This window comes from Loxodonta africana, chromosome 11 (assembly GCF_030014295.1).
Source record: "Loxodonta africana isolate mLoxAfr1 chromosome 11, mLoxAfr1.hap2, whole genome shotgun sequence".
In the NCBI taxonomy this organism is placed as follows: Eukaryota; Metazoa; Chordata; class Mammalia; order Proboscidea; family Elephantidae; genus Loxodonta; species Loxodonta africana.
The window spans coordinates 85,767,636-85,786,928 of record NC_087352.1 but is presented as its reverse complement, the minus strand read 5'-3'; the positions used below and the strand labels follow the sequence as shown (position 1 = coordinate 85,786,928).

The 19,293-nt window shown below is 44.4% G+C and overlaps 1 protein-coding gene across 2 annotated transcripts in view; it reads left to right on the top strand.

Moving 5' to 3' along the window:
* LAMA3 (laminin subunit alpha 3) overlaps positions 1–19,293 on the top strand; it is a 126,511-nt gene that overhangs the window by 91,182 nt on the left and 16,036 nt on the right. For both annotated transcript variants that reach the window (XM_064294644.1, XM_010586806.3), the window contains 4 exons: positions 887–1,040; positions 9,266–9,435; positions 14,624–14,807; positions 16,613–16,753. In XM_064294644.1, coding sequence (XP_064150714.1) covers positions 887–1,040; positions 9,266–9,435; positions 14,624–14,807; positions 16,613–16,753 — 649 coding nt within the window. The remainder of the gene's footprint in view (positions 1–886; positions 1,041–9,265; positions 9,436–14,623; positions 14,808–16,612; positions 16,754–19,293) is intronic.

Here is a 19,293-nt window from a genome sequence, read left to right as displayed (position 1 = left end):
GTCACCAGAGCACTGAACATGACCTTTAATCGAATGCTTGACAGAGAAGAGCTTGGTGTGTCCAGGCGAGCCTTAAATGCTCATACTAATGTTGCTTAGTCGATTTTTTTGAAAAGAGAATTTAAAAATCATCCAGATTTTCCTTTTTTTGATACAAAATAATCATTTTCAGAGAAGAGACAAAATCCTTCTAAGGCAGAGGGAGAGACCTGGAACTGGCCTCGGGCTGCCGGTAGGGCCATTATCCCCCCCACAGTCAGTGCACCATCTCCTCGGGCAGGATGAGACTGAGTTCTCGCACCTCTGCTGGTTGACGAAGCATCTCCCTTGACCATGTAGCTCCCTGATTGGAGTGGAAAGTGGGAGCGATGGAGATGGGGGGTAGGGTTTGGCACCAGCTTTCCACCATTGAAAGACTTCAACAACAATCATAAGATAGAGAAAATTTTAGTTTTTTTCTTCCATTTTAGAGTGAGGACTTTCTTACTCAAGCATAGTAGAATGAATCATTCCATAAACTCTCTCCTGAGCTTTCTTGCTACTCACAATCATTGTATATATCCAGTGCATGTGTTTCCCCTCTCTGTATACTTCATTTTCCTATCTCTGTATGATGCCCATTCCAAAGAAAGAACCATGGTGTTGTGGCCTTGCCACAACCCTGGCTGGTCAAGTCAATGAAAATTTCTGGAGCCTCTGCTGACAAGCTAGGGTGCTGGGTGTTCTAGGGGCTTCACCAGCTTAGTATCTCCTCTAGATGTAATATACAGGTGAGAGATGAAAGTTTACCTGGAAACCATAGCAGTAAGAATGTGTTTTTTAAATGAGCGCTCTTCATTGACATGTCAGAGTTTGGCAGCAGCTTACACTTCTGCCCTTGTTTCAGATCATCACAGAGCCCTGCAGTTCTAGATTTGGTCGGTACATCTTCCAAGAGAGATGTGTCCCTGGGAAGCTGCGGTTTAAACAAACCACCTTTTCTAATGTTGCTTAAAGGCTCGACAAGGTTTAACAAAGCCAAGACTTCCAGTATCAACCTGGTAAGTGTCAAACCCTTGCACTGGGCTTCACTCCTCTCCAGAGGATGTTCACAGCCTGCCTTGTGGGAGGTGTTGGGGGAGGGATGGAAGGAGGGAAGATATGTGGATCACTTCATCCGATAGGGGTCAGTGCTCCATGATGCAGGACCAGCGGGTCATCACCCATTGAATTATACCACCATGCTCCAAGTGCTTTTCTTTTCTGCTTTTCTTTTTTATCTTGATGAAAATTTGGCAATTTTTACAGTCATAGGACAAATAGAATATTGACTTCAGCTCTCAGTTATGTAGCTGATGGGTTATTTTGACACTTCTGCTGTGTTTTTGGAAACCCTGGTGGTGTAGTGGTTAAGTGCTACGGCAGCTAACCAAGAGGTCAGCAGTTCAGATCTGCCAGGCGCTCCTTGGAAGGTCTATGGGGCAGTTCTACTCTGTCCTATGGGGTCGCTATGAGTCGGAATTGACTCGATGGCAGTGGGTTTGGTTGGTTTGGGGGCTGTGTTTTTAGTAAGTACAATGGTTTTCTCTAGAAAACAGGGCCCCTGTTCCTTTTCCAGACCTCCCCTCTGCCCTGACACAACTCTTAAGAGGTACCCCTCTACCTGGTCCTCATCTGGACCAGGGTGTCTCTGCCTCAATTGCATATAAGAGACACCCGGGAAGTTTTTACAGTCCCAATGCTTAGGCGCATCCCACTCAGTGGAACTAGGCTCTTGGAGTGGGCCCAGGGACAATGGTTCCTGAAGCCCCCAGGTGATCCTAATGTGCAGCACTAAGAGAAACTGATAAGGCAGTGAAATTCCTTGTTTTGAGCAGCAGAAGCATCGTGATGAATTGAACATGGGGTACGACTTAAAGAATCTGGGAACAGAGCCCAGGAGCAAGACTTGAGGAATTCCATCTTCGGCCTGAGGTCAACAATGTGACCTCCCCTGTGTCTAATGTTAGAATTAACGTGATTAATGGATCACAACACCTCCTATGTACCAGGCATTGTGCTAAGCTAAGTGGATTTTCTTACAAATCTTCAGATAAGCTTGTGAGTACTAGCCACATCTTCTGGAAAAGGAGACTGCAGTTTAGAAAGTACACAATTTGCCCAAACAGGTGGAATACGGAGTTGGAATTCAAACCCAGGCAGCCTGGCTCCAGAGCCTGTCCCCTCTGAAATAAGGAGCTTCTACTTTCTACTTAATGGCAACCACATACTGCCCGTCTCCCAACACTTTCCTGCTGCACAATGATTTGGGGGATTTTGAATAGATAACACATATTAAGAAATATTCTATGCCATTAAGAAGAACTATACATCATAAATCCCAAAGTGTGGCATTTTACTGTAATGAAAAGAACATCTTTAGAATTGCCCCATCAGGAATGAAGCCATATATTCGTTTTTTCATTTTAAGGCTGAAAGTTACTGGGAGACTAAATTAGCACAGTGATGGTAGAGATGGAGAGAAGCAAATGGAGTCAAGAGCTCTTTAGAATATAGAATATATGGGACTCTGATAACTGAATGTGGGCAGCAGGGGTGAGAAAAGAGTTGAAATATTTCTGAGGCATCTAGTCTGGTTTATTGGGTAGATGGAGATACCATTCATGGAGACAGGAGAAGGCAAGCATTTGGAGGAGGAGAGGATGAGTCAGTTGTGACATATGGAGCTACAGGTGCCTGCAGGACATCCGGGGGAGAAAACTGGTGGGAGGCTGTCAGTTGTCTCTGCTAGGCTTTCAGAGCTAGGGTGGAACTAGGCCTATTGATATGGGATACATCAATGAACACACTGATTTAATTTTCCCCCTGTTCTATGTAAGCCCCCAGATCGCATGAGATATAAACCCTTCTTCCAAAAGCCCAATAGCAGAGAGAAGGCATCATAGATTAGTGGTTAAGTACTGGATTTGGGAGTGTGACTTCCTAGGTTTGAATCAGGCTGTATCACCTACTGGGTGTGTGACTGTCATAGTTTCTTAGGGCTGCCATAACAAATGCCACACAGTGGGTGACTTTAAAGAATGGAAATTTATTGTTTACAGTTCTGGAGGCTGGGAGTCCAAATTCAGGGTGTTGACAGGGCCATGATCTCTCTGAAGCTCTAGGGGAAGATCTTTCCTTGTTTTTTCCAGCTTCTGGTAGCCTTAGGTCTCTCTTGGCATTCCTTGGCTTGTAGATGGATCTTCACATGGTGTCTTCTCCCTGTGTGACCCTGTCACTATGCCTGTTCTCCCCTTTTGTAAAATACAATTCAGAGGGGATTAGTATCCACCCTACTCCAATATGACTCCAGTAACTTAACCTGGAGTTAGAAAACCAGAAAGGAAGAACACGCTCGGCATTTCTCAAGCTGAAAGAACTGAAGAAAAAATATAAGCCTCCAGTTGCAATATTGAAGGATTCTACAGGGAAAATATTAAATGACGCAGGAAGCATGAAAAGGAGATGGAAGGAATACACAAAATCGCTATACCAAAAAGAATTGGCCAACATTCAGCCATTTCAGGAGGTAGCATATGATCAGGAACTGATGGTACTGAAGGAAGAGGTCCAAGCTGCACTGAAAAACAAGGCTCCAGGAATTGTCAGAATATCAATTGAGATGTTTCAGCAAACGGATGCAGTGCTGGAAGTCCTCACTTGTCTATGCCAAGAAATTTGGAAGACAGCTACCTGGCGAACTGACTGAAAGAGATTCATATTTATGCCTATTCCCAAGAAAGATGATCCAACCAAATGCGGAATTTATCAAACAATATCGTTAACATCACATGCAAGTAAAATTTTGCTGAAGATTGTTCAAAAGCAGCTACAGCAGTACATCAACAGGGAACTGCCAGAAATTCAAGCCAGATTCAGAAGAGGACGTTGAACGAGGAATATCATTGCTGCTGGATCCTGGCTGAAAGCAGAGAATGCCAGAAGGATGTTTACCTGTGTTTTATTGACTGTGCAAAGGCATTTGACTGTGTGGATCATAACAAATTATGGATAACATTGAGAAGAATGGGAATTCCAGAACACTTAATTGTGCTCATGAAGAACCTGTACATAGATCAAGAGGCAGTCATTTGGACAGACCAAGGGGATACTGCATGGTTTAAAGTCAGGAAAGGTGTGCGCCAGGGTTGTATCCTTTCACCATACTTATTCAGTCTGTAGGCTGAGCAAATAATCCGAGAAGCTGAACTATATGAAGAAGAATGGGGCATCAAGATTAGAGAAAGACTCATTAACACCCTGCATTATGCAGATGACAAAGCCTTGTTTGCTGAAAGTGAAGAGGACTTGAAGCACTTACTGATGAAGATCAAAGACCACAGTCTTCAGTATGGATTACACCTCAACATAAAAAAAATCCTCACAACTGAACCAATAAGCAACATCGTGATAAACAGAAAAGATAGAAGTTGTCAAGGATTTCATTATACTTGGATCCACAGTCAACACCCGTGGAAGCAGCAGTCAAGAAATCAAATGACGCATTGCATTGGTCAAATATATTGCAGAAACCTCTTTAAAGTGTTAAAAAGCAAAGATGTCACCTTGAAGACTAAGGTGTGCCTGACCCAAGCCATGATGTTTTCGGTCACCTCACGTGTGTGCGAGAGTTGAACGATGAATAAGGAAGGCTGAAAAAGAATTGACGCCTTTGGATTGTGGTGCTGGAGAAGAATATTGAATATACCATGGGCTGCCAACAGAAGGAACAAATCTGTCTTGGAATAAGTACAGCCAGAGTGCTCCTTAGAAGCAAGGATGGTGAGACTATTTTGGACATGTTATCAGCAGGAATCGGTCCCTGGAGAAGGACATCATGCTTGGTAAAGTAGAGGATCAGCGAAAAAGAAGATCCTCAATAAGATGGATTAACACAGTGGCTGCAACAATGGGCTCAAGCGTATCAACAGGATGAGGATGGTGCAGGACCGGGCAGTGTTTCATTCTCTTGTACATAGGGTCACTATGGGTCAGAACTGACTCGATGGCACCTAACAGCAATGACAAACTTAACTGATAACATCTTCAAAGAAAGAACATATTTCTAAGTGAGGCCACATTCACAGGTACGGGGTTAGGATGTCAGCATATCTTTGTGGGGGGACACAATTCAGTTCATATCAATGACCTTGAACAATTACTTAACCTCTCTATGGGTCTGTTTTCTCCAGTGTATATGAGGAAAAATAATACTAGTATCTCATGGCATTGTTGTGAGGGTTAAATGAGATAGTAAACACAGAACCCTTAAAAAAGTGCTTGGTACACCAAGAGCATGAATAAATGTTAGCTGTGATTATTACACAGATAAATAACCTAAATGAAAAGGATATAGCATGCTGTAGGAGTGGTGCAGCAGGAATTATCCTGCCACGGAGATCAGGGAGTTCTAGTGGGCTGAGCCTTGAGAGTGGGTAGAGTTGAGATGGTGGTATATATTGGAGTTGCTTAAGCAGAAGCACAAAGCTGGGAGGAAGGATGTGGATGGGGCTCGCAGGTGCCAGACACTTTGCATGCATTATCTCTGATCCTGCCAAGTTTTCGTGCTTTATCCTTCAATTCTCACTACAGCCTTCTGAGAACAGAATAAAATGCTGACTTTAGAGGTCAGAATGTTGAGTTGCAGAGATGTTAAAAAGACTGCCCAAGAGTGACCAGTGAATAAACGGTACAGGTTGAATTCAAACTTAGGCCTTTAGAATCCTGAAGGCTGTGCTCTCCAAGCCACAGTGGGAGGTCCCTACAGGCTTGGTGGATGGTAGGAAATGTGGTCTGGCTTCCATTTAGGGTGGAGGAGGGTGAGTTGTGGGAGGTCAGGTTGGAATCACGTGCCAATGCCAGGTCACATGAGCCTTGTATGACCTTATAGAATTTGGACATATTTCCATTGGTAATGCACAGCCATTGAAAGGAGTGCTTTAAACTGTGCTCAAAGATTATTAACACTGGCAGCAGCCTGTGGGATGGTTTGGTATAGCAAAGTTCTAGAGACAAGGAGTCAAAATGGCAAACTACTGCAGCGGTCCAGGCAAGAGAGTCAGGGGCCTGACTCTCAGGGCAGAGATGCTGGGAATCAAAAAGAAGGAGTATTCCACAAATACATCAGTGAGATTAACAATAGCACATGGAAACTGAGCTCATGAAAGAGGCAAGGGACATAGGTGTCAATGATGGCCAAGATTTGGGGACTGGGTATCTTGAAGGATGATGGTGTCATTAACAGAATTAGGCAAGAGTTGGTGGCAAAGGGTATCAGACCTGTTCGTCTGGATCTTACTGCTGTTGACACACAAAGAAGAATCTTTTAGCAGGAAAGTGGGGCCCCCTGATGTGAGTCACAGGCAAGAAGCTCCAGGCTGGGTTCTCATCTCAGTAGGATCAAGGTTTGGCCATGATTTTAAGCAATTCATGTCCCTTTCTGATGGTTGTGATTGAACATTTCCACTCAGCAAAGTGCCAACATAGGATATTTTACGTAACTGGTGTGCCTGCAGACTGAGTACCCTATCCAGAATCAGGTCAGGGAGGAACCCTGATCTTAAAGGAATCTGAATCTGTTGGGAAGCCTTCAGCTGCTAGACCCCGGGAATGGCTTAAGAAATAAGGGGAGTCTATAATCTCACATACTCAACAGTTCAGAGTAGGTTGGGCTTGAGACCCAGCCCAGTACTCAGACTCTGCTTCCCAGTGTTTTGGCTCATCCTTTGGTGGCTCTGGAAATGTCCTTGCTGGACACACTCAGCAGAAGCACTAATTCTGCCAGTGTCATTCTCTCTCTGTCTTAGTCATCTAGTGCTACTATAACAGAAATACCACAAGTGAATGGCTTTAACACAGAGAAGTTTATTCTCTCATAGTCCAGTAGGCTAGAAGTCCGAATTCAGGGCGCTGGCTCCAGGGGAGGGCTTTCTCTTTCTGTCGGCTCTGAAGGAAGGTCCTTGTGATGCATCAGTCTTCCCTTGGTCTGGAAGCATCTCAGCACAGGAACAGGTCCAAAGGATGCGCTCTGCTCCCAGCTCTGCTTTCTTGGTGGTATAAGGTTCCCATTTCTCTCTGCTCGCTTCTCTCGTTTATATCACAAAAGAGATTGGTTTAAGACACTACCTAATCTTGTAGACCTCATCAGCATAGTTGCCACTAATCCATCTTATTGCAACATAGTAATAGGATTTACAACATATAGAGAAATCACATCAGAAGATAAAATAGTAGGCAATGATACAAGGGAATCATGACCTAGCCAAGTTGACAAATAATTTGGGGGGCACAATTCAATCCATGACACTCTCCTAGTAAGAAAAAGTTTTTTATCAGAAGACTCGCCCCACAAAAGATGTAGAACAAAATTCAGATTCACAAAAAAAGACCAGACTTACTGGTCTGACAAAGACTAGAGGAACCAGCAAGACTATGGCCCCTGGACACTCTGCTAACTCAGAAGTGAAACCACTCCCAAAGCCCGCTTTTCAGGCAGATGTTAGACAGGCCTATAAAACAAACAATTACACATGTGAGGAGCGTGCTTCTTAGTAAAATCAAGTACACGAGATCAAAAGGGCAACTCCTGCCCAAAAACAAGATGGGAAGGCAGGAATGGACAGGAACCCTGGACAAATGGACGTAGGGAATCTGGAGTAGAAAGGCGACGAGTGCTGTCACATCATGGGGGAATGCAACCAATGTCACAAAACAATATGTGTGTAAATTTTTGAATGAGAAACTAACTTGAGCTGTAAAAAAAAGAAAAAAGCCCTGTCCTCCATACTCCCTCTTGAGACTTCTTGGCCAGGATTAGGTCATGTGTTCATTCCTGAACCAATCCCTTGCAAGGCCAATTGCCGCCATTTGCTTTGCTTAATGGAGGTCCCTGCTGAGCTCCAAGCCCTGTGGGAGAAGCGCAGACCCTTTTTCAAAATCTGGGCTCTGCAGCAGAGGGAAGGGAGAGGGACTGCAGAAACTCAGTTTCTTCCAACAGATTTTCTAGTCACATTTGATATTTATTAAGGTTGTTATTTGTCATGAAAACCCAGTCCTGTTTAAAAGCATTGCCCAGATCAGGACAGATGTATATACTTCAGTCAACAAGGATGAAGGCGGAGATGGGCTGTGGTTTGCCCTGATTCTGTTTCCTGCTCTCTCTTCCTCTACCCTCTCACTCGCCCTGCTTCACAAGTAGGGCTGGGGTGGGGCTGGGGGTCAGTGTACCCAAAGGAACGGCCACCACGGCCATGAAGGGGGAGCAGGAGAGGGAAGTTTGCATCTCCATATCCCTCGGGCTGGCCGCCTGTGGCTTCGTGCTGCTGGCCAAATGCTGAACCTCTCAAGGGACACGTTGTAGCTCTTCGGATGCTCTGTGGTGAGGCAGGGCTCTGGATGTCTGCTGGTCCCAAGCTCAGCAGTCTTCAGAGAAGCGATCAGAGTTGTGTAGGATGGGAACAACATACATCCTCCCCAAAGAAAGGGGTATTAGACTCTCATAAACTTCGTTTCTCCAAGAAAATGATCCACTCTGCCTTTCAGGCCTGGTTTATACCTTCCTAGTGGAAACCCTGGTGGTGTAGCAGTGAAGTGCTACGGCTGCTAACCAGAAGGTCAGCAGTTCAAAGTCATCAGACGCTCCTTGGAAACTCAATGGGGCAGTTCTGCTCTGTCCTATAGGGTCACTCTGAGTCGGAATCGACTCAGCGGCAGTTTGGCAGGTTTGGTTTTTTTTTTTTTAAGTGGTAAGATGGAGGAGCCCTGGTGGTGGTTAGAGTGGTTCGGAACCCACCAGCCACTCTGCAGGGAGAAAGATGTGAAAGTCTGCTTTCGTAAAGGTTTCAGCCTTAGAAATGTGATGGGGCAGTTCTACTTTGTCCTGTAGAGTCGAAATCAACCCAATGGCAGCAGGTTTGGTTTTTGTTAGTGGCAAGATGCCCCCAAGTCAAAACCACATTAGAACACTGATGGGCATTGGGAGGATCCAGCTACAGGAGAGTTAGGGAGTTGAAGAGTAGTCCCTGACTCACTGCCCTTCCCCAGCTTTACATTGTTAGTAACCCTGCCGAGGTTCCTCACTGGGAACTTCCCCAACAACCCTGGTACCATTTCCCAGGTCTTTGGTTTCTTTACTGAATTCATCTCTTAGGATGAAGAATAAAAACTGCAAGGCACTCAGCAAGACAAGCATTCTTCACTCTTTCCCTGGTAACTAGCTGTCCTAACGTTTTGCTCATCTCCCACACAGCCATTGCGGGACACACCAGTGGCCTCCCTGAGGAGCACAGAGGTATGGAGAGATACACTGTCTTGCCCGCTACCTCCCCAGGCCCGGGCCAGTCACGGAGCCCTTCAGTTTGGGGACAGTCCCACCAGCCACTTGCTATTCATGCTTCCTCAGGAGTTGCTGAAACCCAGGTATTATTTATCTTGCTCCAGCACCAACTCAGAACCTAACTCTGCAATTCTACCCCAGGGAAGGCTAGCCAGCATGACCCCATGCACCTGTCACCAGTGAAGGTGGCACTGCCATTTTTGTTAAAAGAAGCGCTAGTCTGCAAAGACGCGTAGCATGGTTGTTTGCAGCATGCTCTCTCCACACCTGTCATGGTTAGAACGCAAACGTGACAGCGTGCTGCTTGGAGGCTGGAACAATCAGCTCCAGTGTAGAATTGACGGCATTCTAAAAATAATGCTGAAATTTCTTTCCAAAGCTGCTATTTATTTCTCTGATAAATCACCTTTCTTCTCCTGCATTTAATAGTCAAAGGAAAATCATCCTTTTAGGCAGACTCAATGCGAAATAGATCACTTTTAGGGAATTTGGACTTTTTATGCTAAAAAGTTACATCTCTTTTGAGGGAGAAGGATGAGTAGAGATATGTCAGAGGAAAGCAGAAAACCAAGCTTTGTCATGTTCATGCAATTTGAAGGAGACATAAATGAAAAAGCACCAAAAATTCCTTTATGACTTGTCTACAGAGGTGGAATTGCCCAGGGGTCAGAAGACCTGGCTTTAAAACCTCTCTTTAAACCTCCACTTTCTGGCTGTGTGGCCTCTCTGGTGGTGCAGTGGTTAAGAGTTATAGCGAGCTACAGCTGCTAACCAAAAAGGTCAGCAGTTGGAATCCACCAGCTGCTCCTTGGAAACCTACGAATCAGTTCTACCCTGTCGTATAGGGTTGCTGTGAGTCAGAATCAACTCAATGGCAACAGATTTGGTTTTTTGGGAGACACGGATGCCACCATGGGATTAGATGGACAAGAGATTTCCTGTGGAAGGATCAAGTTGGGGGAGCCAGGAATAGGCAAGGGAGACCCTGCAGGCTGCCATGCTGGTCTGACTGTTGTGAACGGAGAGGGGAAGGAAGGAGGATGGGATAAGAAGAGTTGACGGCACATCTCCAAGCAAAGATCACCCTTTAGAAAAGCCCAGTGTCAGATGTAAATTGCTTGGCTCTACTACCTCCACCATGCTCAGTTCTCAGCTAGGAGCAGCCAGGAGAAGTGAAGCCTTCCTGAGTGCCCCTGCAGACCCCATGGTATGGGAAGCTGCCAGTCAACAGTGCCCCCACAGCAGGGTCCATCGACCTGAGCCCTGCATGGCGCAACTCTGTGGCAGCCATAGGCTGTTATTTAACCCTTCTAAGCCTAGACTTACTCTCTATAAACCCGGGGTCGTTATACCTGCCCAGCAGCTCCACAGGAGGAAGACCCTGGCAGTTTTCTCCCGAGAAGATTATAGTCATAAAAGCCCTATGAGGCAGCTCTGCTCTGTCACATCGGGTCACGATGAGTTGAAAGTCAACTTGACAACACCTAACAACAACAACACCACCAATCTCAAGGTCCCTAGGTGGCACCAATGGTTTGTGCTGGACTACTAACCTAAAAGTTGGCTGTTCAAACCCACCCAGAGGTGCCACTAAAGAAATCTTATATCTGGTGGTACGAGATTACATAAAGATGACAGCCGAGAAAACTCTGTGGAGCAGTCCTACTCCGTGACACACAGGATTGCCACGAGGTGGAGCTGGCTCAGCTGCAGCAGGCCTGGTTTTTGATTTGGGATACCTATCTCACATGTTTTAGCAAATTGCTAAATCTGACCCTCAATTTTCTCATCAGTTAAGAGGGGTTGATAATGCTTTCCTTGCAGGGAAGAGACGTTCTGGCTCTTAGAGAGCCTGGGCACAGAGGCCCCCCGTGAGCCCCATGTGTGCTTCTCAGACAGACCTGAGGGTCAGGGAAGGGCTTGTGTTCTGAAGGAGGGAAGTCTGTGCCAGTGACTTCATGTCCCCAGTTGCCCCGTGGAAACTGTCGGGATCCCTAATATGCAAAAACCGATCTAGTGGAAGACTAAAGTTGAGGGGGCAGGAGTAGTTGTCCCTCTCAGTTACCAGCCTCTTTCCTGCTTACTCCTGGGTGGGGAGGCTTCACTCCCCACTGCTCCAGCCAGTGAACCAGCGGTCATTGAGTTGACTCCAACTCATGGCGACCCCGTGTATGTCAGAGTAGAACTGTGCACCATGGGGTTTTCAGTAGCTGATTTTTTGGAAGTAGATCACCAGGCCTTTCTTTCAAGGTGCCTCTGGGTGGACCGGAACTTCTAACCTTTCAGTTAGCAGCCAGTGTGCTGTTTACATCACCCAGAAACTCCCCTCACTGCTCAAGCTGACCTTTATGACACTAATCTCTCCTTTTAAAGAAACAGCAGCTGCAGATGCTGCCCCAGCTGCGCATTCCCCAGCCTTCTCTCCCTCTGGCCTCTTCCCCACAGCTTCCTATCCCCTATTCCCTACCCTCTATCACCTCATCCCTTCATCTGCTCCCCTACCTGCTCTGCTTTTCCACCAGCTTTGCCCCCCTCCCCTTTCATCCCTTCGGAGCCCATTTCTCTTTCATCTCCCAGCTCATGCAATGTGATGAGTTATCTGTGCTTCTTCTGATGATCCAACCCTCATATCTTTCCTTCCAACAGGAAGTTATATGTAATAAATTTTTAAAATCAACATTTTGAAAGCACAGGTGACTTAGAAAAAAAGTCATCAGTAAATATAGTTTTAAAATTATGCTAGTCCCAAATATTGCAGCAGATTATGTTTTCAGAAGTTGCAAGATCGGAGGTATTCTTTACTGTTCTCATTCTGATTTATGTTCTAGCACTTTTTAAAAAAACTCTCCTTTAAAACCCTGGTGGAGTAGTGGTTAAGAGCTATAGCTGCTAGCCAAAAGGTCAGCAGTTCAAATTCACCAGGTATTCCTTGGAAACCCTTTGGGGCAGTTCTACTCTGCCCTATAGGGTTGCTATGAGTAGGAATTGACTCAATGGCATTTTGTTTTTTAAACATTGTGCCAATATTTCAACCCTTTGGTGGATGCATTAAAATGCTGCTGAGCTCTCTGCCTTGCCCTCCCAACCACCAGCAATGAAGAGTCGCAGCTACAGGATCAGCATATACTGCGATTACAATCCACTGCTGCCTTTTGGGGGTGTTAGTCTTTTCTAAAAGTTGCTTTAAGGAACAGCTCTCCCGCAAAGCAAATGTCACGTCTGATAACCAAGCCCGCATATGTCAAGTGCTTTAATTCTGTAGCAGGAGCTAACATCCATCTTAAATTGGCCAACTTTGTTCTCCAAACCTCTGCACTAGCACACAGACATATCAAGAGAAATACTGAGCTCTGTCACCATCTCTTTGGTTTAACAAACATAGATTTCTCTTTCATTTTGAAGAACGTAGCTCTCAAGGAAACTTGCCAATCTGAAGAATAAATGTGTATTTCAGTGTCACTCAGTCTCTCACTATTAAAAAGCAAGGAGAAGGAGCACTGTATTTTTTCCCTCCACTTCCAGGTTTGGCCTCTGAATTTTCCATTTATCATTCAGTTCAATTCATTTACTATTTACTGAGTGCCTCCTAAGCACTAGGCACTGGGGATATAGCTCTCAGCAGGGCAGAGCCAGTCCTGGCTCCTGTCTAGTGTGCATTTAGACATAAACACAAGGAGCAGATGAGGGCTTATTGATACCCACACCTCGCACCACTTCTCGGTGCATCTGTAAGCCACACGTAACTGGAAGCATGAAATGCCCACTGCTGTATCCCCGTGCCCAGCACAGTGCCTTGTACATAGTACGCACTCCCTAAGTATTTGTTAAATGGATGGGTGGGTGGATGGGTGGATGGGTGGATGGATGGATGGATGGATGGATGGCTGTGAATTTTCATAGAAAGTGGTTCAGTGGTAGAAGTCTTGCGTTCCATTCAGGACATCCAGGTTTGATTACTGGCCAGTGTACTTCATGCACAGCCACCGCCTGTCTGTCATTGGAGGCTTGCATGTTGCTATGATGCTCAATAGGTTTCAGCGGAGCTTCCAGACTAAGACGGGCTAGGAAAAAAGGCCTGGCCATCTACTTCAGGAAATCAGCCAGTGAAAACATATGGATCATAATGATCCAATCCCGTTGTGCATGGGGTCACCATGAGTTGGGGGTGACTCAATGATGACTAACAACAACAAAGCTTGCTTAGCCAGCTGTGCATATGACGTGTAACCATCATACAACTGTTAACTTCCTTTCACTGCTTTTAGTAAAAGGTATTTGCCTAATCTATTCCATCATGTTGTTAGGTGCTGTCGAGTTGATTCCAACTCATAGCGACCCTATGTACAACAGAATGAAACACTGCCTAGTCCTGCACCAACCTCACAATCATTGCTATGTTGAGCTCATTGTTGCAGCCACAGTGTCAATCCACCTCATTGAGGGTCTTCCTCTTTTTTGCTGACCCTATGCTTTACCAAGCATGATGTCCTTCTCCAGGAACTGGTCCCTCCTGATAACATGTCCAAAGTATGTGAGATGAAGTCTTGTCATCCTTGCTTCTAAGAAGCATTCTGGCTGTACTGGCAGCCCACAGTATATTTAATATTCTTCGCCAACACCGTAATTCAAAGGCATTAATTCTTCTTTGGTCTTCCTTATTCATTGTCCAGTTTTGACATGCATATAAGGGGATTGAAAATACCATGGCTTGGGTCAGGCGCACCTTAGTTCTCAAAGTTCCATCACAGGTGGAGTATATCAGAGTGCTAGCATGTAAGGACAGGCGGAAGAAGGCATATCCGTACTTTGTGCCTTTGTGTTAAATATGTTGAACAGAAAGAAAATGTTTATCAGATGCTTAAATGACATTCCTGTTATTCCATTTGTCTTTCCACCTCCCTTCACAGCTTCCGTCTCCACAAATGTGTACAGACTGTGACACATATGCATTGGGCTTAAAAAGTACAGGCGTGTTTCTTCTTGCCATGCGCTGTGACTTACACCAATGGCTAAGTTCTGCTGTAGAAGTTCTTTAGTATCACCCCAGGCAGTAAGGAAATTATAGAACAAAATGTTCAACAGTTGGAATATAATGTCTTTTAAACGTTTCCAAAGAGACAGGTCATGTAATCAGTACATGTCTCTGTTCATGCATGTGAAAAATGAGGATTTGGGTGTTTGCTCCCTGCTCTCCCAGCTCTGAGGTTCAGAGAAACACTTTTTAAAAACCTCTGTTTTCCTCCTTTGCCTTTTGCTCTCTTTTCCTCCCAGGTCACAGTTTGCTTTGGATGTGCAGACGACATCATCCAGAGGGCTCGTGTTTTACACGGGGACAAAGAACTCCTTTATGGCTCTTTATCTTTCAAAAGGACACCTGGTCTTTGCGTTAAGAACAGAAGGGAAAAAACTGAAACTCAAAAGCAAAGAGAAATGCAACGACGGGAAATGGCACACGGTGAGAGCTAAGGCTGAGCTAGTACCTCCAGGTGGTGCAAAATTCAGTGTTTGAGTAGCTGGGAAGAACCAGCTGGAAAGATGAGCCCCAGGGTTCTTCCCAGGCACAAAGGTGCGAAGTGCTAGGAGTGGCTGGAGTGGTTGAAGTACTGAGCCCACCAATATCTCAGCCTGCTACACGTGCCGTGAGTTGTCCCTGCACATGCTGTCCTAATGCCAAGATGGGCTTTACTTCCTGCTTCCTCTCTAAACCCCCGGGGCTGCCTCATTCCCCTTGCCGACTCCCACACTGCTTCCTGGGCAATTTCTCTCCTCCAGGGCCCATTTCCAGGCCTCCCATAGCACAGGCTTAATGACCCACTTTCCTAGTATCCCGCCTCCTTTCTAAAGGCATCCAGATTTAAAGAAACACAGTTGAAGGCAAGAAGGGACCTAGCTATATATATTTTTCTGATGAGAAAACTAGATCTCAGAAAAATTAAGTGACCTACCAAGTTGCACTCAGACATTCAAAAAATACTTAATTTATATATGCTCTCCTGTAGCATATAAACAAAAATAGCAAGTATACTATCAGAAACTGATAAGGGCTTTAAGAAAATAAAGCAAGGTAAGACAATAACAAAGACCATTTTCAATAGGCTAGTCAAGGAGGGTATCCTACAAGAAGTGACAGTCATACAGAATTATGGGAAAGGTATTCCAGGCAGAGGGAACAGCAAGCACAAAGACCTGGAGGTGGGAATTAGCTGAATGAACAAAATAGAAAATAAGAAATGGGTATAGAGAGGCTAGGCCTAGATCATGTAAGACATGAAGGCTATGCTAAGGACTTTGGGTTTTATTCTGAGTATCTCTGAAGCCTTTGGAAGGTCTTAAATAGGACAGTTACTGAACAGATTTATATTCTTTAAACTCTCTCTAGCTGAAGGGACAAAAAGGAGGGAAGAAGAGAAGTGGGTAGACCAGATAGATGCTATTGCCTTTGCTTAGCAAGGCCATGCTTTAGATGGAGAGAAGTGGACCCCTCTGGGAGAGGTTCCAAAGGTAGAACCAAGAGGGCTTGCTGATGGATTGGAGTGTGAAAGAAAGAAAGGCATCAATAACATGTCCCGTGATTTTGGATCTGCAACTGGATCAGTGGTGGGGCCTTTACTGAGATGGAGAGGATGGAGTGGAGGTGAGTGTGGCCAGGGAAAAGCAGTTTAGAACTAGGGAAGACTAGAAGTGCTGTTGTGAACATGGTAAGACTGAGTTGCCTGTTAGACATTCAGGCCCATGTGTCAGTAGGCAGTAGAGGCCAGAAGTCCCATCTGAGCGTGTACACTGGGAAGACATTAGAGAATAGTCTCATAACCATCTGACAGTTGGGATCCTCTTTTTAGAGGAGAAATAGCCACTTTCCCCTTGCACAGTAGCCCTGATCAAGGGCAAGAGTGACTTTGCCTCCTCTCAACTCTACACAAACTACTTCTTCTCCTTTGTTATATGGTATTTCTTTATTTATGTGCCTTTGGCTTTTCATTTGGTTGTTTTTAGGATAAGTTTCCATCACAGCAATTATATCTTTTTATCAGTTTGTTTTTGAGCAATAGGTAGCAGATTTTTAGTTCACTTTTTTGGATACCTAACAAAATATAATGTGATGGTGACGACAATGAATATTAGGGAGGAAAATGTTTTTTTAAAGCTATTTGAGGGGACAGAAAAACTTTTTTTTTTTTTTTAATTTCCCGTCACCACTAATAAAAAACAGAATTAATTGTCAAGAGTAAATATGGAATCAACTTTTTTTCTTCACTTAAGGTGGTGTTTGGGCAAGATGGAAAGAGGGGACGCTTGGTTGTGGATGGTCTGAGGGCCCAGGAGGGAAGTTTGCCTGGAAATTCCACCTTCAGCATCAGAACACCAGTTTACCTGGGATCGTCTCTATCAAGGAAACCAAAGGTAAATAGTTACACTTCAGAGACATTCATAAAAATAGTTGACCTTATAATAGAATCATTATAATTATATAGTCTATTCAAGAATCGCAAAATACATTCAATGACATTTTTGGGGTTTTTAAAAAATATTTTATTGTGATTTTGGAGAAAATTTACATAGCAAATTAGGTTCTCATTTAACAATTTCTATACATATTATTCAGGGACATTGGCTACACTTTTCACAGTGGGTCAACATTCTCCTTATTTCCCTTGTGGTTGTTCTGTTCCATTAGTCTAGCTTCCTTGTTCCCCCTTACCTTCTCATCTTTGGTCTAGGGTAAACGTTGACCGTTAGGCCTCATTTAGATGATTGTTGAGAGGACTACAGTACTCATGGGTGATATTATTTATTTTATAAGCCACTCTGTCTTTTGGCTGATAAGTGACCTTGGGGAGAGATTTGAGTTCCAAGTTTCACGGTATCCCAGAGCAATAATTTCGGAGGTTTCCCTAGTCTCCACTAGTCCAGCGAGTCTGGCCTTTTTTTTTTTTTATTATTGCGCTTTAAGTGAAAGTTTACAAATCAAGTCAGTCTCTCATACAAAAATTTATATACATCTTTCTATATGCTCCCAGTTGGTCTCCCCCTAATGAGACAGCACACTCCTTCTCTCCACCCTCTGTTTCCTTGTACCCCTCTGCCCTCTCATCTCCCCTCCAGACAGGAGCTTCCCACATAGTCTCATGTGTCTACTTGATCCAAGAAGCTCACTCCTCACCAGTATCATTTTCTATCCCATTGTCTAGTCCAATCCCTGTCTGAAGAGTTGGCTTTGGGACTGATTCCTGTCTTGGGCTAGCAGAAGGTCTGGGGACCGTGGCCTCTGCGATCCTTCTAGTCTCAGTCTGACCATTAAGTCTGGTCTTTTTGTGGGAATTTGAGGTCTGCATCCCACTGCTCTCCTGCTCCCTCATGGGTTCTCTATCCTGTTCCCTGTCAGGGCAGACATCGGCTGTAGCCAGGCACCATCTAGTTCTTCTGGTCTCAGGCTGATGTAGTCTCTGGTTTATGTGGCCCTTTCTATCTCTTGGGCTCATAATTACCTTCTGTTGTTAGCATTCGTCATTCTCCTTTGCTCCAGGTGGGTTGAGACCAATTGATACATCTTAGATGGCCGCTTGCTACCGTTTAAGACCCCAGACGCCACTCTCCAAAGTGGGATGCAGAATGTTTTCTTAACAGATTTTATTATGCCAGTTGACCCAGATGTCCCCTGAAACCATGATCCCCAAACCCCCGCCCCTGCTACACTGGCCTTCGAAGCATTCAGTTTATTCAGGACACTTCTTGCTTTTGGTTTAGTGCAGTTGTGCTGACCTCTCCTGTATTGTGTGTTGTCTTTCCCTTCACCTAAAATAGTTCTCTTGTCTACTATCTAATTAGTGTATATCCCTCTCCCTTCCTCCCTCCCCACTCTCATAACAATCAAAGAATATTTTCTTCTCTGTTTAAACTATTTTTCGAGTTCTTATAATAGTGGTCTCAAACAACATTTGACCTTTTCCAACTGACTAATTTCACTCAGCATAATACCTTCCAGATTCCTCCGTGTTATGAAATGTTTCACGGATTCATCATTGTTCTTTTTCGATGTGTAGTATTCCATCGTGTGAATATACCATAATTAACTTATTCATTCATCTGTTGATGGGCGCCTTGGTTGCTTCTGTCTTTTTGCTATTGTAAACAGTGCTGTAGTGAACATGGGCATGCATGTATCTGTTTGTGTAAAGGCTCTTATTTCTTTATGATATATTCCAAGGAGTGGGGTTTCTGGATCATACGGTAGTTTTATTTCTAGTTTTTTAAGGAAGCGCCAAATCAATTTCCAAAGTGTGTGTACCATTTTACATTCCCACCAGCAGTGTATAAGTGTTCTGGTCTCTCCAGAGCCTCTCCAACATTTATTATTTTGTGTTTTTTGGATTAATACCAGCCTTGTTGGAGTGAGGTGGAATCTCATCATAATTTTGATTTGCATTTCCCTGATGGCTCATTATCGTGACCATTTCCTCAAGTATCTGTTAGCTACCTGAATGTCTTCTTTAGTGAAGTGCCTGTTCATATCCTTTGCCAATTTTTTAATGGAGTTATTTGTCTTTTTGTAGTTGAGTTTTTGTAGTCTCATGTAGATTTTAGAGATCAGACGCTGATCGGAAATGTCATAGCTAAAAACTTTTTCCCAGCCTGTAGGTAATCTTTTTATTCTTTTGGTGAAGTCTTTGGATGAGCATAGGTGTTTGATTTTTAGGAGCTCCCAGTTATCTGTTCTTTTTCAGTAATGCTTTACTTCTCCGGGGCCTCTTTCCTTTCCATGTGAAGTTGGTGAATGTTGTTGGAATTTGGATCGGAATTTCATTAAATTTATAGATCACTTTTGGTAGAATAGACATTTTTACTATGTTGTCTTCCTATCCAGGAACAAGGTATGTTTTCCACTTACGTAGGTCTCTTTTGGTTTCTTGCAGTACTGTCTTATAGCTTTCTTTGTACAGGTC